The sequence below is a fragment of the Hemiscyllium ocellatum genome, chromosome 10 (assembly GCF_020745735.1).
Source record: "Hemiscyllium ocellatum isolate sHemOce1 chromosome 10, sHemOce1.pat.X.cur, whole genome shotgun sequence".
Classification (NCBI taxonomy): domain Eukaryota; kingdom Metazoa; phylum Chordata; class Chondrichthyes; order Orectolobiformes; family Hemiscylliidae; genus Hemiscyllium; species Hemiscyllium ocellatum.
This window is the reverse complement of record NC_083410.1, coordinates 56,532,188-56,556,745: the sequence shown is the minus strand read 5'-3', so window position 1 is coordinate 56,556,745 and position 24,558 is coordinate 56,532,188. Positions and strand designations below refer to the sequence as shown.

The 24,558-nt window shown below is 38.4% G+C and overlaps 1 protein-coding gene across 1 annotated transcript in view; it reads left to right on the top strand.

Moving 5' to 3' along the window:
* Window positions 1-24,558, top strand: part of LOC132819766 (proteasome activator complex subunit 4-like) — a 190,210-nt gene that overhangs the window by 66,689 nt on the left and 98,963 nt on the right. The window contains exons 11-22 of the mRNA XM_060831502.1: window positions 616-802; window positions 1,640-1,729; window positions 6,846-6,910; window positions 11,243-11,393; window positions 12,224-12,322; window positions 12,930-12,999; window positions 15,486-15,553; window positions 15,976-16,191; window positions 16,385-16,542; window positions 21,102-21,197; window positions 23,346-23,401; window positions 24,214-24,270. Of these exons, the coding sequence (XP_060687485.1) occupies window positions 616-802; window positions 1,640-1,729; window positions 6,846-6,910; window positions 11,243-11,393; window positions 12,224-12,322; window positions 12,930-12,999; window positions 15,486-15,553; window positions 15,976-16,191; window positions 16,385-16,542; window positions 21,102-21,197; window positions 23,346-23,401; window positions 24,214-24,270 (1,313 nt within the window). The remainder of the gene's footprint in view (window positions 1-615; window positions 803-1,639; window positions 1,730-6,845; window positions 6,911-11,242; window positions 11,394-12,223; window positions 12,323-12,929; window positions 13,000-15,485; window positions 15,554-15,975; window positions 16,192-16,384; window positions 16,543-21,101; window positions 21,198-23,345; window positions 23,402-24,213; window positions 24,271-24,558) is intronic.

Here is a 24,558-nt window from a genome sequence, read left to right as displayed (position 1 = left end):
CCAGAATCTAAGGATTCTTGGAAGATTACTTCCAGTGCTGCTTCTATCTTTGTAGTGAGTACTTTTAATATCCTAGAATGCATCCCATTAGGTCCAGGAGACTTATTGGTCTTCAGACCCATCAGCTTCCCTAGTATTTTTCGAAGTACTTTGTCACAGTGATAACTATTCTATTTATTTTTCTCTTGCACTTCGCCGTTTGTGTCAGGCCTTGTTTTGTTATTTGGGTCATGTGGTGCATTCCAAAGCAGTGGAGTGGTATCCAATGTGACACGAGGAAAAGGACTATCTTCAAATTAGGAGGGTTTGTATTGTATTGTATTTGGCAGTGTTGTACAAGGCATGAGATCCTTTGTTATAGAAATGACTCTTTAGAACGAAAATATCTAAAACAAGACTGATGCTTTTAACACTGCGTTTACACAATAACATTGACTACTAGAAAATGGGTGACTCCCAAAGATTAATGAAAAGGGAGACAATAAATACAAATTGTTATAATTCAATTTATTTTTGTGATAGATAAATTTATTTATTTGTATATTATCGTAGTTGTACATTATTTTTGAGAGCAATCTTTTAAATGTAACTTCTGTGTTTTGAATTTAATCTTAGAACATATCCTGCATTGCAAACTTTAACAGAACCTCACCAACTCACAGCGACCCTAAGCTGTGTAATAGGAGTTGCTCGCAGTCTGGTTTCTGGAGGAAAATGGTTCCCTGAAGGCCCAACACACATGCTACCTCTATTAATGAGAGCCCTACCCGGAGTGGACCCAAATGATTTCAGCAAGTGCATGGTATATAAGCATGTTCTTACATGTGTGACTAGACATTTATGGAATTAAGTCAAATATTCTCAATTTTTTTTCTCACTGTATATCATTTATCCATCACACCTGTTCTTGCGGACATACATCGGCTCCCAGATAAATTATGCCAATATTTTAAAATTCTTATCCTTGTTTTCAAATCCTTCCATAACCTGTCCCTTCTTTATCTCTGCTATCTCCTCCAGCTCTACAACTCCCAATATGACTGCTGCTCTAATTCTGCTCTGAGGAGAATTCCTGATTTAATGTTTTGACTTTTGCTTGACACCTTCAGCTGTCGAAACCTCCTTATCTTGAAGGCAATCTGCAAAATCTGCCTTTTTTGAGTAGACTTTGGGCATCTGTCCTAGTGTCATCATATGTGATTTGATGTCATGTTTTTTGAATGCCCTTGTGAAAATCCTTGATGTTTTATTATGATCAGTGTACTGCATAAATATAAGTTGTTAAGAAATTGATAAAACTACGCCGTAAACTGTGTTTGAGTTTGAAAAACTCTAATCCAGAAGTCAAGTAATAGTATGGAGGCACATGTCCCAGAATAGGTGAGGAAGTTCATTATTTGTTATTTATAGATACTGGTGGTTATTATATTTGTCCAACTATGTTTTCTAAATTGATAGAAAATAATACTGCAAAAAGCCTACGGACTGCTGATTGTGGACATTGGAAATATCTTGATGTTTTATTTGTGTTTCTTGAAAAATAATGTGATACAAACATATTAATAAAGGTATAGTTCTGGTTTAAGTTAATTTTTGTAAAATTTTGCATTTAAAAAAAATTGTTCTTACTTCCATGTAGATCACATTCCAATTTATAGCTACATTTTCTACTCTTGTGCCTTTGGTGGACTGTTCGTCAGTTTTGCAAGAGAGAAATGATCTTTCAGAGGTAATTTCATTTAAAAGTCATCAAAAGTGTTTGTTTCCTTAAAAATAAGTTAATTTAAGGAAGGCTGAAGAAATGATTGAAAACATAACTTTTAAGCTTTGTAATTTTATAGCTCAGGATATGACTATCATGTTTGCACTGGTTTTCAGAAGAAAATACCAATATGTATTCTTGTGTATTTTGTCTCTTACCATCCAACTGCCCCCTTTTCCTTCTAGGTATTTAGGACTGAAAGGAGGCTAGGCAAGTTGCTGTACTGCATCTTGTCTATGATGCATCCTGCTGCCACCAGTGGTGGAAAGAACGAATATTTAAAGTGGTCTTTGGATTGCTGATCAAGCAAATTGCACTGAAAACAAAAAGCAGAGTCGGTGTTTGGGTCTAGCTACCTTTCTTTAGAAGCAACTTACCTTGATATGAATGGTGTTGAATCATGTATTGTTGGAACTCCATTCATACAGGAAAGGAGAAAGTATTCCGTACTGCTTCTGACTTGTGCGTACTATTGTGCTTTTCCCAAAAATGTACGTTATCTGGCATTTGGACCCGTTGACTCAGTCTCTAAAAGTCGCTGTTTTGCACAGATCTTGAAAACTGCGCAGCAGTACGAAAAGTGTTTGAGTTCATAGATTGTAATAACTAATATTTACAGTATATATTCCATGCCAACATGAGGCAAATTGTAAATGACAGTGCAGCAGAAATAAACCTTTTTCAACATATATCACTGAGGCACTTTAATATAGTTTCAATACTGTTGATCATATTTCTTATTGGACATGCAGCCTTGAGGGGCTCTACAGTTTTCAGCGTTTTGGTGTGCTATGACAGAAGGCTTTCAACTGTGACCATACTCAGTCCGCTTCTCCGGCATTTGTTCTATGCCGGGTCAAAATCTTGGAAATAGTAGCATTGTGAGTGTACCTACACCACATGAAATGAAGTTCATCTGCACCTTCTGAAAGGCAATTAGAGATGAGTAATAAATGCTGGTCTAGCCAGTGAAGCCCACACAACCTTAATGAATAAAAAATAGGTCACACCACAGCTTTGTGAAGGGCATTTAGGGCCAGATAATAAAACACATCATTGATACCCACAGCATGTGATCAGACTTTTTTAAAAAGCATTATTGTATTCCTCAGCATGTAATCTGACCTTGTGTAGTGACAATGATGAGTGGAATACACTGATGATCAAGCCCCACAACTATACTAGTTACACCATTTGTATTAATGTACTGATTCAGTCACTCAAATGCCGAATTGTTTCTTTTTTGTTCTTCTACCCAGAATAAGAGAGACTGTCACCAGGCTTCCTTAATTAACTAAAAATAATCCATTTATTATATAAAAAAACTTACTCTTCAAACAAGTGACACTCATTAACACCTAATCAATTATTCAATTTTAAAATCCTTTTAATCCCAAACGAAGACCAACTCCAGTATCAAAAGGCAACTGTTTCTGCAACATGACACTTAAGGGCCATTAATGTAGTCTGCCATTGCCTTCAGAACTTTGCTTGCCTTTTCTCCAACATCACTTAATTTTTTCTAAATGGCAGGTGGCTCAGAGCACCAGTTAAAATTGTATTCCCAGTACTTGTAGCATTGCAGTCTAAAATGCATAGTCAAGGAGAACTCTAGCAGACCAACCAGTTTTGAACTGATGAAAAGTGGTCTTTCACCACGTTGATGGTTATCCAACTGCTTTTATGTCAGATTATTATTGCATAGGTGTTATGGGTGGAAGGGGTAAAATAAAAGTGGGGAAGCAATTAAATGACCCAGTCTGCAGGGTTGGTGAGAATCCTTTTGTTCCAGGACTTGATGTTCTTCAATCTCATGTCACTAGATTCTTTTCATCTCTTTGCATGAGGTACAAGTGATTGCTACGTTAACTGCAAAGTCTGTTAGTTAATGGTTAAAGGACACAGATTACATCGACTAGTGGGGGAAATTAAACTGGTATGCTTCAAGCTTTGAATATTTTATTGGAGAAAAAGATGCACTATCTGCCTTTGCAGCTTTCTGAAGGCTGCTAGTATCTTGTATACCCGCAAGTTGTTGAACAACTCCAGAACCAGTCAGATAGTTGTTGTGAGGTTGATGGCTTTGTCATCTACAATTGGTCTGCAAGACATTGCCCAGCAAATATTTCTTTGAACACATCCTGTGATGACGGCAGGTTTGAAGTAGCCTTCCCATGGCTTGAATAATTCAAGAATTGTGGCATCAAGCAAAATGGAAATCAGTGGGACGACCTGTCCTTTGGTGGTTCGTGTGTAAATTTTTTCTTTAATTTCGTGTGGACTGAGATCAGATATGTTTGAAAACCAAGGATTGTAGAGAACAAGTGACTGAAACTCATTGTAAGTGGCATTTGGCCTGCTGCTATGATGCTGGAAGTCTGTTGCCACCAACCCCCCCCTCCCATCTCTCAAACTTGTTGGGTCATGCATCTAGAAATAGTATTCCAGATAGATGCCTGTCTTGCAGATGTGTCTTGAATCAATTTCGCGAAGGCCATAAATTGCTCTGGAGCATATGTTCTGTTCTACAGCTTCAGTATTGTCACCAGAGACCACAGCCCTTGTTGTTTCCAAATGCTTTCGGCTACCATATGTACTTTTATTTAGATTAGATTACTTAGTGTGGAAACAGACCCTTTGGCCCAACAAGTCCACACCGACCCGCCGAAGCGCAACCCACCCATACATTTACCCCTTACCTAACACGGGGAATTTAACATGGCCATTTCACCTGACCTGCACATCTTTGGACTGTGGGAGGAAACCGGAGCACCCGGAGGAAACCCACGCAGACACGGGGAGAATGTGCAAACTCCACTCAGTCAGTTGCCTGAGACGTTTGAGTAATAGTCAAATTTTCTTGACTACTTTTTGGTTAAATCTATGGGGTTGACTATTATTACTTTTGAAAGGCTGAAAATCATGCCTGTCAAAATTCATACTGTATTGTCAGCAGAAGCTCAATTGATCTTTAAACAAATAAAGCAAAAAATGAATTACGGTAATTCGGAAAACCTGGAGTGGAACACAACAGCCAGTGGACTGGAAAATCAGGAGTGGAGCGGAACATCTGGCAGACTGGAAAGCTGGAGTGGGATGTGACGGCCAGCACACCTGACTCATAAATGTTGATCTGTTATCTGTGAAGAACTAGGGTCAACTTTTACATGGGATATATGGAAAATTCTAGGTTATTTGACCAAACATAGGAGTTGATTTTTACACGCGATTGACTATTACTAAAATATACAGAACAACCTCAATTATCCGAACCTCACTTATCTGAATTTCAGATTATCTGAACAAGATCTCAAGGTCCAGTAAAAACTCTACCCATTATCCAAACTGTTATCCAAACAAAATACTCCCCGCCTGTCTCGTTTGGCTAATTGAGGTTGTTCTGTATATGGTATTTCTTGTTTTCATGTGGAGTGAATGGAAGGGTCTGTAGATTGGCATTTGTCTTCATGGGGATTTCACGAGCATGCCGAGATGGATCATTTGCTAAGCACTACTGACTTGTTTGCAAATGCACCATTTAGCTTTGCTTTCTGGGCTAACATGGGGCTTTCCCATCCTAAAGGATGGGGATGTTTGTGGAACCCCCTCATTCAGTTTCTAATAGATCACTGCAGTTCATAACTGGATACAGCAGAACTGATTGTGGGACCATTTTCCTTGCTATTGCTTCATCAGGTGGCTATCTTGTTCTTAGGTTGTCAAACCTGGAACTGAAGTTATGACTTACAAGGCAACAATTAATTCCAACACTTTTGCTTTGGGAACTTAGACAATTTAGAGCAGATACATCAAAGTTTTTTTTATTTAAGTCACTTCACACAATTTTCCAAATCTCGTGGCAAGAAAGGAGGTCAAAAGCAGCCCCTTGTCCCAAGTCAATATTCTCAACATTGAGGCACTAATCACAAAGCCACCTCTGCTTGGCAGGTCATTTTGTTCGTGTCTGACAGTGGTTTAGGTGTGATACCTCTTACAGACAAGCACTCTTCTATCTTTTGCGCAAGGGCTGAATTTTGCATTTCCCTGGGTCTGAGTTACAGTTGGTTGATGGTGTAAAATTGGGCACAATGCAAATACCCTCAGCCCCTGTTCCATTTTTGCATATGAATGGTTTTGGGTAGCCCAGCTTTGCATGGACCATTTGTTTCCGTTTGTCTAGCCTGGACCTGAAAATTCTCTGACGCATCTCCAACTTGCCTTGGTGTTTGGCTTCTGCAGTCATCTCCACTGGGGACTGAATACAGTCACAGCAGTATTGCTGGGAGCAGTGAGCAGCTGACCGTATGACTGGGAATGGTAGGCCCTGTAGAAGTCACTTTAACTGACCACTGATTAAGTTGAAGCAAGGTGTGGTTCTCCTCATTAGTTGTGGGCTTGAGTAGAAGTATGGGATGTCAATGCAGTGTAAAATTCCCTGCCAAAGAATTACATTTTGTCTGGGACAACTGTTTTCCCTGACCCAATAAAACTGTCCCATAGCAAAAAAAATCACCCCTTTCAAGAAGGAAAATGGGTATAAAGTGAGAGTGAGGGGACACAAAAATCTTAATATGAAAAAAAAATTTTAGTTCATTCGTGGGATGTGGGTTTCACTAGCTAGACCAGCACTATTGCCCATCCCTAACTGACCTTGAATGTACTTGATCTACCTTCTTGATCAGCCATTGTCCTTGGGGGTTGATCAAAGCCACAATGTTGTTCGGAGGGAGTTCCAGGATTTTGACTTAGTGACAGTGAAGAACCACCAGTATACTTTCAACTCTGGATAGAATATGGCTTGGAGTAGAACAAATAGGTTGTGCTGTTCTCATCCATCTAACCTTGTCCTTCTAAGCAGAAGTCACAGGTTTGGAAGGAGCAGGAGTGAATGGAATGGCCAGTGATGTACATTGCTGCCAACATACAACAGCGGTGCAGAGTGCAAATGTTGAAGGTGTTTGGCGGGGTGCCACTTAAGTGGGCTACTTTGTTCTGTTGTGATTCTGCTTGAACTGTGTTTATAAAATCTTTTAAATTTATGTTTTTTTTTACCTGAAATGGCATACTTTTTCTTCTATTTTAGGTAGAGAGGGAGCTTTGCTCAGCCACAGCTGAATTTGAAGATTTTGTTCTTCAATTTATGGACAGGTACATCTAAGATTTATGAATCATTATAGTAACAGTTCACATATTGTTTGTTAAATAAATTCTAAATTAGATTGGTAGCAAATTTATAAACTCCTTCCTAAAAGTCTGACAAATATCTGTTTCAGATTAACAACTGTAAATGTCAACATATGCAAGCAAATAGAATTAAAATTAAGTTTACTGTCATGTTTAAGAACAGGGATGCAGGAGTACAGTGAAAAATGTACGAAGTCACCATTTCTGGTGCCATCTTAGGTACAATGTAGAAAAATAAATAAGTTACAAGTCAAACATTATAGTTGTTTTCAGTATAAAGTGGAAAAAAATAAAGAATTAGAGCCCTCCTTTAGACATGGACCACAATGTACGCAGTTCCAGTTTGTCATAACATAGAAATTAAGCTTAAATGGAAGTATATTGAATTATGGCTGAAAATGTGTTGCTGGAAAAGCGCAGCAGGTCAGGCAGCATCCAAGGAACAGGAAATTCGACGTTTCGGGCATAAGCTTGATGCTGCCTGACCTGCGCTTTTCCAGCAACACATTTTCAGCTCTGATACTCCAGCATCTGCACACTTCACTTCTCCTTGTATATTGAATTATGCAGATCTTGCGGAGGCGAACAAAGCAGAGTGTCTAAATTATTTTTATATTCCTTTGGAATAAACAGATTCCATTTATGTGCCAGTTGGTGTTTTTTTTTATCAAAGTGGTCCATCCCCTTAAGGAGACATTATCAACTCAGATGCACATGTAATTAGTCACAGCAATTGAACCAGGAAGAGGGTGCATCTTAATTTGCATATTCACAAAAAATGAACTTTTCAAATGTGAATCAATTGCCAATTAGATTAGATGATAGCATTTTCAACGTTATACATTAATGTTTCAGATATTGTGTAAAGTCAAATGACCATTCTTGCTGACTGTTTTAATCATTTTCTAAACAAATCTAAGTTGCACAGTGCTTTTTTTTAACTTTAGTATCTTTGCCAAGTTCAGCATTTATTGTCCTTTATTGGCCTTGAGGTGGTGGTGAATTGCCATCTTAAGCCATTGCTGTTTTTAATGTTTGTATAAGTGAAATCAGAGTTGAAATCACTTTAATAAAAGTCTATCAATTCATTAAAGTCTTGAGCAATTGGGTAGGTTGGATAATGAGTGATCCGTCTGCTGTCTCAATTATAATTACAAACAGATAAACACAGTGGCTCAGCAGTTGCAAAAAGCCTACAATCTGTGGCAATGAAAACAAATATCCTCTGAAGTGTCCTCTGAAATAAACATGAACACAAACATGTTAAATGTAGCTGTATGTGTCATACTGAATAATAAGGAAATTGATATTAAGTTCATGATTTCAGAATGAGCTGTGTAAGTAACTGTTAGTAGACTAATAAAATAAACAAAAAACTCAGGAATAGACCATGTAGCCTATTCCATTATATCATGATCAAATGTACATCTCAGTGACTTACAGTATATCGCTTGATACCATATTTCACAAAAAATACTATTGATTTTAGCTTTGATGTTTAGTCACTTAGATACTCCATAACCTTTTGGATGAAGAGTATTTCAGATTTTTGCTGTCCTGCATATTCAGAAAGATGCATTTTCTGTCCCAAATGGCCAAGTCCTAATTTTAAGATACTGTCTCCTTGTTCCGAATTACCTTCCCACAGGAAATATTATGATTTTACCCTAAGTAGTTATTGTCATTCTAAACCTGCTTGATTTGGGAAACTCCATAAATATTAGTTTATGCAACTAATATTCATTAAGTGTTTAATTCTCTACTGGTTGCTCGATGTAATTTTCTTTGTATCAGTTCTGAATGTGCAAACTCAGCAATATATGGAAATCTTTGGGTTGTTCAGGACGCAACACTGATTTTCCTGGGCAGATGGCAGAGAATGTAAAACTGGCCAGAAATGGTTGACACATGAGAGGACATTTGTTTTCATTGCCACATGTTTTCATTTAGCACTTTTTTTTTGCAACTGCTGAGCCATAAAGTTTATGAACTTGTCATTTATTTAAATTAGCAATAGCAGTGGTGCAGGTGTCTGATGCCACTCAGCTCTTCCTCAACACTGAACTCTTCTAATGAGTGCTAATTGTTTTTTATTAATTCCTTTCTTATTTAGCACTTTTCATCTACTATTAGAAGCATGTTCAGAGTTTCTAGGCCATCATCAGTAAAGTGATAGAAGGTGACGTTGACAAAAAGTTGACCAAAGGTGACCAAAAGTTGGGGTTCCTGCAGGGCCACTTGGCTCCTGACCTCATGACAGCCTTGGTTCAAGCATGGACAAAAGAGCTGAATTCTGGAGGGGAGCTGAGAGTGATAGCCATTGACACCAAAGCTGCATTTGACTGAGTGTGGCATCAAGGAGTCCTAGCAAAACTAGAATCACTGGATATCGGGGGCAAACTCTCCACTGGCTGGAGTCATACCTAGAACTTAGGAAAGTGGTTGTTGGAGGTCAGTCATTTCAGTTCCAGGCCATCTCTACGGAAGTAGTGTGCTTGGTCCAATCATGTTCGGCTGCTTCACCAACGACCCTCCTTCTTCATAAGAAGTAGTCACCGATAATTACACAATGCTCACCACCATTCATGATGACCCAGTTATTGAAGCAGTCAGTGTTCAAATGCATCAAGGTTTGGACAATATCCAGACTTGGGTTGACCAATGACAAGTAACATTTGTGCCACACAAGTGAAAGGAAATGACCATCTCCAATAAGAGACAATCTAGCCAGCACTCCTTGACATTCAATGGTGTATTCATCACTGAATTCCACCCCACCCCCCCACCTCCCCAAATCAACATCCTGGGGGTTACTACTGGTCAGAAACTCAACTGGATTCACCACATAAACATAATGGCTACAGAAGCAGGTTAGAGGCTAGGAATACTGTAGTGAGTAACTCACCATCTGAGTTCCCAAAGCTTGTCCACCATCTTTAAGGCATCAGTGAGAAATGTAATGGAATACTCCCCTCTTGCCAGGATGGTTGGAGCTGCCAATACACAAGAAATTTGACACCATTTAGGGCCAAACGGGTCACTTAATTGGCATCACATGCATAAGCATCCACTCCCCTTGCTCCGTATTGGCACCGTGTCTAGAAGAAATTCAAAGATCCTTGGAAAACAATTTCCAAACCCACAATCATCTCAAAGGACATGGGCTGCACATACATGGGAACACCACCTGCAAGTTCCTTCCAAGTCACTCACCACCCTGATTTGAAAGTATATTGCTGTTTCTTCACTGTTGTTGGATCAAACTCCTGGAATTCCCCCTCTCATGGCATGGTGGGTCTATTTAGAGCACATGGACTGAAGCGGTTCAATAAGGCAGCTCACTACCACCATCGCAAGGCAACTAGGGATGGACAATAAATACTGGCTAGCCAGAAAGTCCTTGGCTCACAAATTAATAAAAACAAAGTCCAAGTGGGTTGTCACTTGTCAAAACAGTTTCTTGGATAGGAATATGTTGACTATACAGATAATCAGACTTGTCCTGATTTATTCAAATATTTTAAGCAAATGGAGCAAAGACCAATGGATATGTAATCAAAACAGCATACTACTTTTAAATCTGACCGCAACTGTCAAGCGAGAAGTTAGCATTTCATGTTTGGTGATCCTTTATGAATTTATCCCTAAAGTCAACATACTCCAGTATTCAGTGATCATCTGCATGAGAATCACTGCGTCACAAAATAGGATGGCACGATGGCTCACTGGATAGCACCGCTTAACATAGCGCCAGAGACCAGAGTTTGATTCCAGCATGTGCAACTGTCTGTGTGTGAGCTTTGCACAATTTCCCTGTATCTGTGTGGGTTTCTAATGGGTTCTGTGGTTTTGTACCACTGTCGAAACATGCAGTTTAGGTGGATTGGCCAAGCTAAATTATCTGTGTCCAATGATGTGCAGTATTGGTGGTTTTAGCCATGGTAATGTGAGGTTATGGGAATAAGGTAGCATGCTGGGTATGGGTGGGATGCTCTTAGGAGGACCAAATGGCCTTTTTCTGCACTGTAGGAGTTCTGAGATTCGTTGTATGAAGTCACTTTCCATGTTTCTAAACAATTTAAGGATAAGTGTCATCTGTCTCTTGCAATTTTTCTTTTTACTGTATCATGTTTCCATAGTTTCCAAGTCTCAGTCATACAATTTTGCTTTGATTAAACTCCATTTGAGCTGTTTTTCTACAGGAGTGATTAACCAAAAGATGCATTTTCTTCAGTGTATAGAGAATTGAATGGCTGAATACTTTAGTGTACTTACATCTGTTTTGTTTGGGTTTAGATGTTTTGCTTTGATTGAAATTAGTACACTGGAACAAACAAGAGAAGAGACAGAAACTGAGAAGATGACTCATTTGGAAAGCTTGGTGGAATTGGGACTCTCTTCAACTTTTAGTACAGTTCTCACACAGTGCTCCAAAGAGATTTTTCTGGTATATTGATTCCAATCCTACCTAGTTAGTTATCTGTAAATCTATAAGAAGGAAGTGTTGTATTGTGGTTTCTAAAAATTATTTGCTTTCACCCAGAGCTTTGTTTCTGTTGCTGTCCTTTAATGTAGAAGATTATCTCTGAAGCAACAACTAGTTATCTAGTTACAATGCTATTTAGCAACAAAACTTATTAGTTTAGTTAAAATGTAAATTTAGTTTTGTTGCAGAAATAAACTTAGTTCTATGTGGTTGGAAAATCTGAATTTTATATGATGCTTGCGCCCTCAAGGCCTTCATTAAATTACTCTAATTTCAAAAAATTCTATTACGATCTGAATGTGTTTTGCAATTGACAAAAAAAAGCAAAGGCACTAAATTGAGTATTTGAAGTTGAGAGCATGGTTTGTGCACTAGTTCTTGTCAACAGTTGCCAAATAAGTTAGTGTCTCATTGAAATACAAGGTCATGCTCAACAGAAAAGATTGAGGTGATGTTGGTTTCATTAATCACCTGCCTGTTTTTGCCCAAGTGACACCAACATAGAGATGTTTTTAATGTCCCAAATGCTCTCCAGTTTTTCACAGTACTTATGACCATTAGTTTTGATTAACTATAAATGTAATGTTAGTATATGCCGGTGTGAGATGATCTGAGCATTTTATGCACAAATCAGCAAGAACACTCAGTGTAACTATGCTAGTTTTCTTAAAACCATGCTGGTTCTTTATCATACTTTCTGGAAGAGTAGAAGGTAACAAAGGAAAAGAGAACTTGTTTGAGCAAAACAAGCATATCTAATGTTGTAATTGGTTTATCCTATTTAATTGTAGGTTGCTTTGGATAAGGTGTTTAACTTTGCTACAACCAATATTTTTGAAACCCGTGTTGCTGGCAGAATGGTGGCAGACATGTGTCGGGCAGCTTCTAAGGTTTGTAATTATTAGAATTGTTGTAATAGATGAAGGATTGCAAATTGATTTCACCTAGAAATCATTGAAATTATGGTCACCTTCATACAGTGTAACATGTTTTTTTTAAAATGCAGCGCTTTGCATCAGTTTCTGATTGACAAGCCCTGCTTTATGACATGGTCATGCATCTACTCCAGGATGGGATGGGGTATCAATCATTCAATTGTACAAGCTGATAGTTACTTGATTTCTTGCTCTCTGTTGGCATTAACAAAAGCTGTTGTTATAATCCTGATCCAGCTTTGTAAGAGTGCCTCTGTACCATTTGTAATGTTCACTTTATCTAGAAAAACATTCTGCTGTTAAAATGGTGGTGTTGTGGAAGATCTGGATGGCCTTTATAATTGCTCCATTTAGACAAATGATGCATCATTGTAGCAGCTGTCTGTAATATTGATGAAAGTTTGCAAAATGGTCTGCTTTTACTGGAATAAGATTGAATTGCATGTATGAGAGTCTGGAGAAATACTGAATGTTTGCTATTAACTGCACTTAAAAACTGCAATAAAAAAACGTCTGCTTTGACATCTCTGAAATGCAGTTAATTTTCTTATTTACTTTCTAGTGTCGTCCTGCAGCTGCTCTAAAGCGATTTGTACCACACTGCTGTAATGTAATAGCCCAACTAACCATCAGTAAGTATTAATGTTTTACTACAAATCGATGACACTAATTATGTGGTAATTATGAACTTGAACGTGTACCTTGGAGTGCTGAGAAGTTGTTCAGAACGAATTTATATTTGGAAGGAGGATGCTGGATAAAGATTACGCTGAGTTTTCAGTGCAAGTTGTTTCAACTTGTATGAGGGTTAGATGTCAATTCAGATGTGCATAGGTGTTTGCAGTATCTTTGGTATAATTCATTCCCTTATTTTCAATGTATGAGGCATCATTGTTGCAATATTAAGTGAATATATTAACTATTCCAAACCTGGTAGGACCAAACAATTCCACTCCTTATTTTTCAATGTTCTCAAGACTTCAGTTAGTATTGTGATGACAGTACTAAGTCCTTAAGTTGAATTATTAAAGTTGGTCAACATCAGACTGAGTGTCATTTCTAGTCTTAACATTATAGTTGAAGATTATTTTTGCTGTCTTACCAGCCCTTTTAGTTATTTGTTTTTATTTTTATAGTTACTTATGTTTTTTTCACATTGATTTAAAACTTTAGTATGCTCCACTGTATAAGTAAATACCGAACCCCCTCTGTTTAAAGAGCTGAAATTTCTAAGTATTGCAATGATAATGGATGTTGAGGAAGGACACCAATCCATTTGACTCAGTTTTGACTACACAAAGCTCAATTTCCTATTTACATCAGAATTTCTAATAATTTCAGCAATTTCTTATTGCTGTAAGAATGGACTTCCTATGTCTAAAACCAGAACTTTTTTAAATGAAAAAGTACCCCTCTCTGAGTAAGTTAAAGATTGGTCTGATCAACGTATTGTCCAGGAAACCAGATGAATCTTTAAAGCAACAAAATCAAAAATTGCTGGGAAAATTCAGCAGGTCTAGCAGCATCTTTTGAGAGAAAGCATAGTTAACATTTCTGTTCCAATGGCTCTCCTTAAAGTTTTCTGAAGAAGCATCACTGCGCCCGAAATATTAACGCTGCTTTTTCATCACAGATGCTGTCAGACCTGTTGAGTTTTCCCAGCATTTTCTGTTTTCTAGCATCCACATGATTTAAAGACTTTTTTTCTTTTTTTAAAAAATAAAGTTGACAGGTGCTTAAACACCCGGTGAGGTGTCCTCTGATAAGCATGTGATATCAGAATAAATCGTCAGCTGTGTCTCTCTTTCTAAAATAAGTATGCCACAATGTTAGGTAATGACCATTACATTGTGCACACGAATTTTGTTTCTTCTAACTGTCTGATCTGTAAGGTTTGTGCTACCATATACCCTGGGCAGCAGCACATGATTAGAAACTGGAGTGGCTAATATATTATGGCAACAAATTTCAGAATGGAAGGATGTGATTCCAAATATGTTTACGTACGTGTAAATATGATTGTGCCTTGTCTCTTGATATCTGGTATCTGAATTGACCCAAGTTTTTCAACATTGTTTCATAAATGGAAGGCTGTGCCCAAAACGACATCAAATTTCTGAGAAAAATGTACAGAAAGGACATGTGAAAAAGTGGTGTTGGTTTGGTTCTTTAGCTTTTAAATGCTTTTCTAAGCAATCATAGAGAGGTTTAGATTAGATTAGTTAGACTAGATTAGATTACTTACAGTGTGGAAACAGGCCCTTCGGCTCAACAAGTCCACACCGATCCTCCGAAGAGCAACCCACCCAGACCCATTCTCCTACACTTACCCCTTCACCTAACACTGCGGGCAATTTTAGCATGGCCAATGCATCTAACCTGCACATCTTTGGACCATGGGAGGAAACTAAAGCACCCGGAGGAAATCCACCCAGACATGGGGATAATGTGCAAACTCCACACAGACAGTTGCCTGAGGTGGGAATTGAACCCGGTCTCTGGCGCTGTGAGGCAGCAGTGCTAATCACTGTGCCACCGTGCCGTCTCTAGTAAAGATCTAGTTTGGACTGTGGAATTAGGGAAAATATGACACAAAATTGGTTTGAGGCTAGAAAACAAAAGATAAGGGTGCATGGCCTTTTTCTAGAGTGTAAAGATATGTGTACTCTTTTGGTAGTGTCTGGTGAGACTGTTGCTTTTCACCTGAAATCTGAACGTGGGAGTAAAAAGATAACCGAAAAATTATCTGGCATAAGTTGAGGTCTCATAACAGCTTACAATATCCTAGAAGTCTAAGAGGTCATTGACAGGCTAACAGGACTGCTAGAAGTAGTCAGATGCAAATCGCTATTGAGATATGTGGTGTGAAGACATACAAGCTTTCTAGAAATGAGAAAAATGAACTGCACCTCCTTGCAATGATAATGGAAGCAGAACAAAATCTTAAGAACTTGGACCACCTGTTGGAGAAATTAAAGGGCTTTTTTTTCCTGGACAGATGGTCTAAATCTTATCACATTGCTTTTCTCATCTTCCTTGAGAGTTTGAATGTAAATCTGTTGTTTGGGAGGGGGCTTTATAAAATATGAAACATGTAACACATTTTTTTTCTTTGTAGATGATGATGTGTTCCAGGAACAGGAGTTAGATAAGGAACTGCTTTGGAATCTCCAACTGTTATCAGAGGTAAATATTAAAAATGAATCATAACCTGTAGAGGTGAAGAAACGTACCTCAAAGATGATAATGGTAATTGTCCTGTGTTACATCCATGACAGTATTAAATTTTTTTTTTGCTTCTCTCTTTCAGTTTGTTCTGTTTTAGACACTTTGTTTGGACTCTCTTGTTAACTCCCTTTTTATAATGTTGAGTTCCGAAAATGTAGGAACTGAACTTGGGCTCCCATTATGTGTTAGAACATCTGGTAATACTAAATTATATCATGTGATGAGTATATCAATACTAGCTATCTGGGTAACTTGGAACCAAAATGGAAGAGAACACAGTCAAAAGCATAAATATTAGTTAAATGTTCTTGACTTTATTTTTCCAAATTAAAGTTATTTTGAATTTACATGGCTTCAAGATAGACGGTTACTTTTTTCAGATAACACGTGTAGATGGTGATAAGTTGCTACCTTACAAGGACCAACTTATAAAGATTCTGCAAAGAACACTGCACCTGAAATGTAAGCAGGGATATATTCTCGCTGGAAACCTGTTGCATCATCTACTTCGTTCAACTACACTAATCTATCCGACAGAGTACTGCAGTGTGCCAGGTGGTTTTGATAAAGCTTTCACAGAGTACTTGCCAATTAAGGTATACATTTATAATTTAAAAATATGATAAAGATGTATCCATTTAGTTTTATTTTTGATTATGCCACAGCAAAATACAATATTGCATATATGTATTGTATTGTTGATCAATTTGAATGTCTTTACTGAGTCATTGAATTTAACAATGTACATTTTACATTCCATCTCTCCCTTTCTCCAAAACATGTTTGTAGGATTGGGGAAGACCTGGAGACCTGTGGAAGTTAGGAATTCAGTGGCATGTGGCTTCTCCCGAGGAGATCAACTTTGCATACTATTTGTTGGACAACTTTCTTCAGCCAGAGCTGCGCAAGCTGCAGCAATATGCCGGTGGCGATATAGAAATGTCAAGGTTTGTTGTCACATCCGTGACAATGACTATCTTTTGAGAGCAGCTTGGGAATGAAAAGGTTAGGTGGGAGGGAAAGAGATGGATGGCTACAGTAAAATAATCCTTTAAAAAATGGATATTTCACATTCCTTTGCTAAAGTTATTCCAAACTGGGCAAAGTAATATAGGATTTTGTAGTTAGCATGGAAGTTACTTGGACTAAAGTCAGAGTCATAGAGATGTATAACACAAACAGATCCTTCAGTCCAACTCATCCATACTGACCAGATATCCTAAATTAATCTAGTCCCATTTGCTTGCACGTGGCCTATAATCCTCTAAACCCTTCTTATTCATACACCCATCCAGATGCTTTTTTTAAATGTTGTAATTGTACCAGCCTCCTCCACTTCCTTTGGCAGCTCAATCCAGTCATGCACCACCCTGTGCATTAAAAAGGTATTCCTTAGGTCCCTTTTAAATCTTTCCCCTCTCTCCCTAAAGGTGAGACCAGGTGTCACTCTAGTTCTGGACTCCCCCACCCCAAGGGAAAGACCTGGTCCTCACCTTCCACCCCCACCAAACTCCGCATAAATCGCATCATCCACCGACATTTTGGCCACCTCCAAACGGATCTCACCACCAGGGATATATTTCTCTCCCCACCCCTGTCCACTTTCTGTAAAGACTGTTCCCTCTGCGACTACCTGGTCAGGTCCATCCCCGCCTACCCCAAACAACATACCTTCCCCTCCTGGTACCTTCCCCTGCCACCACAGGAATTGCATAACCTACACCTCCCCACTCACCTTTGTCTAAGGGACAAATGAGCCTTCCATATCCACCAAAGTTTCACCTGCACTTCCACACTTCATTTATTGTATCCTTTGCTCCCAATGCGTCTCCTCTACATTGGGGAGACCGTGTGACTTCTGGCAGAGCACTTCAGAGGACATCTCCAGGACACCCATACCAATCAACCTCACTGCCCCATGGCCAAACACTACAACTCCCCCTTCCCACTCTGCCGAGGACATGCAGGTCCCGGGCAGCCTCCACTGTCACTCCCTTACCACCTGACGCCTGGAGGAAGAATGTTTCATCTTCTGTCTCAGGATCCTTCAATCCCATGGCATCAACCTTCCAGCTGAGCACAGTCCTCATGACCTTTCCCACCTGTCAATCTTCCTTCCCACCTATCCACTCCACCCACCTGACCGACCTATCACCTTCACCCCCACCTCCATCCACCTATTGCACCTTCTCCCCAGTCCAACCCCCCTCCCCTCCCATTATCTCATCACCCCTGAGGCTCCCAGGCTTTTATCCGAAATGTTGATTTTCTTGCTCAGGTGCTTCCTGACCTGCTGTGCTTTTCCAGCACTAATCTAATCTTGACCTTGTCTATTTACCCTACACATGCCCCTCATAGAGTCATAGAGATGTACAGGATGGGAACAGAGCCTTCAGTCCAACCCATCCCTGCCGACCATATATCCCAACCCAATCTAGTCCCACCTGCTAGCACCCGGCCCATTTCCCTCCAAACCCTTCCTATTCATATACCCATCCAAATGCCTCTTAAATGTTGTAATTGTATCAGCCTCCACAACTTCCTCGAGCAGCTCATTCCATACATGTGCCACCTTCTGCGTTGCCCCTCAGGTCTCTTTTATATTTTTCCCCTCTCTCCCTAAACCTACGCCTTCTAGTTCTGGACTCTCCAACCCAAGGAAAAGACTTTGTCTATTTACCCTTTCCATGCCCCTCATAATTTTGTGAACTTCTATAAGGTCACCCCTCAGCCTCCGATGCTCCAGAGAAAACAGCCTCAGCGTGTTCAGCCTCTCCCTATAGCTCAAATCCTCCAATCCTGGCAACATCCTTGTAAAACTTTTCTGAACCCTTTCAAGTTTCACAAGATCTTTCCGGTAGGAAGGAGACCAGAATTGCACGCAATATTCTAACAGTGGCCTAACCAATTTCCTGTACAGCCGCAACATGACCCCTCAACTCCTGTACTCAATACTCTGACCAATAAAGGAAAGTATATCAAATGCTGCCTTCACCATCCTATCTACCTGCGATTCCACTTTCAAGGAGCTATGAACCTGCACTCCAAGGTCTCTTTGTTCAGCAGCATTCTCTGGGACCTTACCATTTAGTATATAAGTCCTGCAAAGATTTGTTTTCCCAAAATGCAGTACCTTGCATTTACCTGAATTAAACTTGCCTGACCTGCTGCGCTTTTCTAGCAACACATTTTCAGCTCTGAATTAAACTCCATCTGCTACTTCTCAGCTTCTAGTTATGAGTCATAGAGCATGGGAACAGGCCCTTTGGTCTAGCTACAGAACAACCTTGGTTATCCAAACATTTATTATCCGAATTAAGATTATCTGAACAAGATCTCAAGGTCCCGATGCTTGGCTAAACTGTGCTATCCGAATGTCGATTATCCAAACAAAATACTCCTCGCGTGTGTCATTCAGATAATTGAGGTTACCCTGTAGTCCGTGCTGACCAGATGTCCCAAACTAAACTAGTTCCACTTGCCTGTGTTTGGCCCATATCCCTCCAAACTTTTCCTGTTCAAGTACTTATCCAAATATCTTTGAAATGTTCTAACTGTACATCCATCATTTCCTCTGGCAGTTATTCCATACATTAGCCACATTGTGTAAGAATGTCACCTCTCGTCCTTTTCAATAAGTTGCCCCATGACAGGAAGATAGAGGAATACACTAATTCATTTAGAGTGGCACTGCATACAGGTTAATCAGAGCCAAAAGGTGTTGTTGATTTAGCAGGTTCCATAGACATCAGGGCTAACACAAAAGTGGCATAGAAGCAAACTGCTTAAACATGACGAGGTGGAAGATCCATGTGTATGGTCTGAAAGTACATAACGGTCAATAAGAAGAAAGGTCTTCTCTCATGTTAAGAACAAAAGCCACCTAGTTTTGAACTCCCCCACCTTAAGGAAAGCACCTTTGCTAATTTATCTATGCTGTGCTCCTCTCAATCATTTGAGAATTAGAGGAATTCCTTGCTAAGTCCAGAGATATAAATATTCCCTGCACTTGTAGCTGCTTTGTTTGTTCTGCATTGTATTCAGACTTCCACACAAATAGACTTGCAACTTGCAGACTGACTTTAGCTTTCTTCAAGGCCAGTGGCAAACACCATTGCTTTGGTAGACACAAAATGTAGCTGATGAAATTCAGAAAAAAATAATCACACTATTGTCTCTGTAGAATTAACCGATACCATTAAAACTTGCATGTAAATGAATTTTATACCTTCAACACTTTACTTTGTAAGATCACTCATATGATGTTTTTATTGTTTTGTAGTACTTTTACATTATTTTCCAAGGATAACAATGGCTATACTGGACAAGTTTGATCCCAAACTGAAACCAGGCTTGATTGACTATAAATTTAATTCCTGCGATTTGTTTGCCATGGTGGTCAGTTACTAAATATATTGATAAGAGACTGCCACTGTGCCTTTAACAGATAACATCAAAGTTCATTACACACAAAACGAAAGCAACGCAAAACTGTCCTACACTGTGCAAGACTCTTTTGAAACAATCTTACTGCAAATATCGGAAATAAAAGATTCATCTTCAACACCAGCCTTACACATACTCCAATCTTACCCTGCTTCTACTTTAAAGTCCTATATCAGTTGGTACAATTCTGGTTTCAAAAGCTTTCTTCTTAATGACTTTTATATACTTTCAGACCAAACACATGGATTTTCCATGTCATCATCTTCAAGCAGTTTTCTCCTATGCCACTTTTTCTTTAGCCTTGATAAATGAGCAACACCTTTTGCCTCTTACTAACCTGTATGCACTGTCATTCCAAATGAATTTGTTTTTTCCTCTGTCTTCCTGTCACGGGGCACCTTATTGTTAGGTTATAGCACTTTTTGTTCACTCTTCTGCTCTTGTTCCTGATATACCGAGCTGTTCATCTCAAACTCTTTTTTTTTTGTAAGGCTGTAACATCTCATTTAAAAAAATGTATGTATCAACAAACTTCAGACACCCCACAATTAGAACAAATCTGAAGTGAAACTATACTGTCTGCATTAAGAATGGAAAGACAGTTTTAGACATAGAAAACCAGCTTAGTCAAACATATAATTTCTCCACTTTAGAACTGATAACGTGTTATGAACCTATATCACAGGTTCAGAAAATTTTTTGCACAACAATAGCTGGTTTACAATTGCATTCAGTTATTGTAATTTACTCTTTTACTGGAAAAAGAATTTAAAACCATTTATTTATTGATATTTTGATTGTTGCTTTGTTTAAAAAAGGTCTGAAAAGGATTAGTTTGGCCCAAGCTGCTGCAATCTCTCTCATTAATATTTGAATCAACAGTTATCCTGATGAAAAACTAGGCATGTAAATGTTCTTAAGAGCAGGTAGAATCAAAAGAATACCATATTTTATGCTTAAACAGATGTGTGCCAAATCATGCATCAAGCTAGTAGAATTTTAAAGGCAAATAATTCAGAAATTCTGGAAAAAAATATTTGTTGTCTTTTATTTCTAACAGAGATGATGTACATCAGAGTTTGTGTATCGTGCAGAACTGCCTGATGGGCTCAGGGAGCCTGTTGCCTTTCTTGGGAGGAGACCCCATTCGTGGCTTGTAAGCAAAATTAGTGCATGACGTAAATAATTTCATTTAAAAGTATTTATTCTGAAAATCCTATCAGCATAGGTGAAATATTGGAAGTATCAGTACAGGCAATTTAAAGGTACCCCTCTGCAGGTCCTGTTTTAACACTTCTAATGGGAGAGTCACGCTGAAGAGACATGCCATTAATGTTTGTTAGGCTATTCAGGAATGAGGTCAGGTTACAATTCTTCACTCAATGTCATGTTAGTCTGGGTACTCGTTCCCGCAGCCCTTTTCTCACACAAAAGGCGACCAGCTGATAACTACGTTTCAAAACTGGGATTGATAGATCTTGGCAGTGGTGTTGAGGATTACTGAATTGATGTGGATGGATGGAGTTAATGTACAAACAACTGTCATCTATTTAGATGGTGGAACATGCTCAAGAGATTGAGAAGGATAGCAAGATATTCATTTAATTATTGTTCATAATTCCTCAAAGCTCTTTCTAAGGTGGTCTAATCTTAAAGTAATTTTGGAGTATAATTCAGAAGAGCCTTTACTTATGGAAATCTGAAACTCTGCATTCAAACAGTGATGGATTGAGTTGAATTTTTAAAGATGGAGATCGCACCTTTTTTAGGGAAGGATATCGAGTAGAATTGGTTAATTTAAATTGAAGGTGTTGAATGGTATATTCCTGTTTCCAAGGTTGACTGCCATAGCAAGTACATAAAAGGTACCGAGTGTGTGACTATGCTGTGGCTTTGAGGACTGTTTTGTCCTTTTTTTTTGGGAGAGAGGTTGGGGACAGGTGACGAGCAGGCTGAGAAGATAAAATAATTTGAGGGGCCTTGGGATCTTTTAAAGTTGGAACAATAAAAACAGGGTGGATGAGGTCAACTCTCAATGGTTCAGAATGTTTAGTAATCTTTCAGCAGTTGTTGCTGGCACCTCAGCAGGGTTGAAAGGTAGTGAATCTTTCCCGCCTGCTACATTCTTTCTCTGGGGTGCTACTGCTTGTGTCCCTTTTCTTCCTTATAGGATTGTATGTGAGACAATCTGATTTTCTGAATTTGCCTTTTTGCCATGTGTGTGTTTATGGGATGTTACTATATTGGAACAGTTAATTAGTAATAGTTACTGTATCCAGTTTTCCAAGAACTTTATTATTCCAAGATTCCCCCCCCCTTCGTTTGTTGTATTTTAATTATAGTGATTGAATAAATTGTGTTTTGTGTCATGTCATGTAGTTTGACCAATTGAATTGCATCTGGACCACAACACCTTACATTTACCTTTTTGAAATAAGAAAAAATTAGCATCTAGGCTACCTCCTTAATATAATTTTGAGGTGTCTGGTCTGATCCATCATATATAACCCAGGTAAAATGACAAAAATTGAACAATATGCCATTCATCTTTCCTGAAAGGACCAGGAAACAACACTAAGCATTCAATAATAGTGACGAAAGGTATCCTATCTTTAACTCATGACTGAATATGGTAGCATTTTTGGCGAATTTTAAACAGTCGTTTTTAAAAAAACAAGAGAATGCTCTTCCCAAAGCTAAATTTTTCACACTGTCTCTAACTATCAGTACCATGTTTTCAATATTTCTCACATGGAGATATGACTAAATGGGTGAAAGTATGATTTGATACTGTGCATTGAAACAGATTTCAATATTAACATAGTTATTCCTCACATTCCTTGAGATGCACCCTCCACTTTGTTTTCCCTCTGGATGGAAACTGGCTTCAGTATCTTACTCACTGGGATTGCTGTGTATTTTATTTTAAAATTACATTATTGCCTCACTTTTTGATTCATCAGAGGTCGTTTGATGATCAAAAATATTTTTGTTAAAGTGCCAACTTCAGTGTTCATTCCTGAAAAATATTGCACTTCAGGCTGGAAAGCAGCTGTTTACAGTGAACAATTGATGTGATGGAATGTGTGGAAAATCAGCAAATTACACTGCAGTTTTTAAATAATGTTCATTATACTTTGTGTGTAGTGAATTAATAATGGTAATGTTTGATTCTATCCTTGGTTTCCCAAATATGATATATTTTCAGTGTCAGTGTATATGAAATGTACTTTTATCTTGGATGTTTAATTTGAATGTGACACTGCACCTTACCTATTTTTAAAGCTTGCAATTTTTTTTGCAGGGCTCCAACTTTGATGTCTTTGGAAGAGACCAAACTCTGCACTGGTATTAACTATGGTATGTTGCAGAAATAGATGTACATTAGTTTTTAATTTCCTGACTCCAAATATGAATTATTCCTTAAGTTCCATATTTAGAAATGCTTCATTTAAAACTTCTAAGAAAATAATACTGGAGTAAAATTACACCTTTTTAATGTCAGAGTTCCACTGATAATCTTCATTTTGCCCATTGCAAATGTGAATATGTCGAAGTTCATTTAACCATGACATCTGTTAAAAAATAATTGTTTCATGCACAGATTAAAAATAGCTTAAGTTCTTTTATTAGTTCATTTAATGATTTTGCACGATAAGTGAAAAGTCATAAGAATTGGCTTTATTTTTTAAAAATTTATTCATGCAATATTAATTAGTAAGTAAATTTAGGGTGGTTTGGAATTGTTCCTCTGAGACTTGCACATTGTAGGAAGAAGAGGCATCAATTCAGATATACCGACTGGCAAAAAAGTATTTATAGAAAGATGCACAGGCACACCAATGTGTTGTGTAGTTTTCCTGTGCTGTAAACCTTTGGCAGCTAAGAGGATGGAATTCTTCCCATTTGTGATTATCCAATGTGCAAGGACTCTGGTGTAATTTGGCTCCAAATTTACACTTGCTATACTCAACAAAATGAATGTATTTTGCTCATTTTGATTTGAATTGTATCCCAGCCAAAAAAAATCTTTGATTATTAAACATCAAAAATTCCTGATTGTTTACTGAGGCCTACAGTAGTACTGCTTCTGAAATTAAACAAAGGCTGCTGAGATGTTGGTATAAACCGTGGAGTCATCTTTGACTTGCCCTGTAATTTCTGGTTGTTAGATACTTCAAGAGAAAACTACAGGGAGATAATTGCCCAAGTAATAAGAAAACTATTACGTAAGTATCATGAAGGAAGACTTTTGTTTTGTTTTAATGATTATTATCTGGTATTTAGCAGAATGCAAGGAAATTGGAAAATAGAAAAAGAATCAAACCCTGAATCCTGTCCTCAGCAGGCTATACACAATGTGTCCTAATTCTTCCCTGTTGGCAAAGTCCAGATTGAAGTACTGCCACTGTGTGTCTGTCCGTTCTTTCCCCCCCCCCCCCCCCCCCCCCCCCCCCCACCCCCAAGGTAATGGTTTAATGGAATCACTTACACTGAAGTCCTGGGCTCCATCTCGT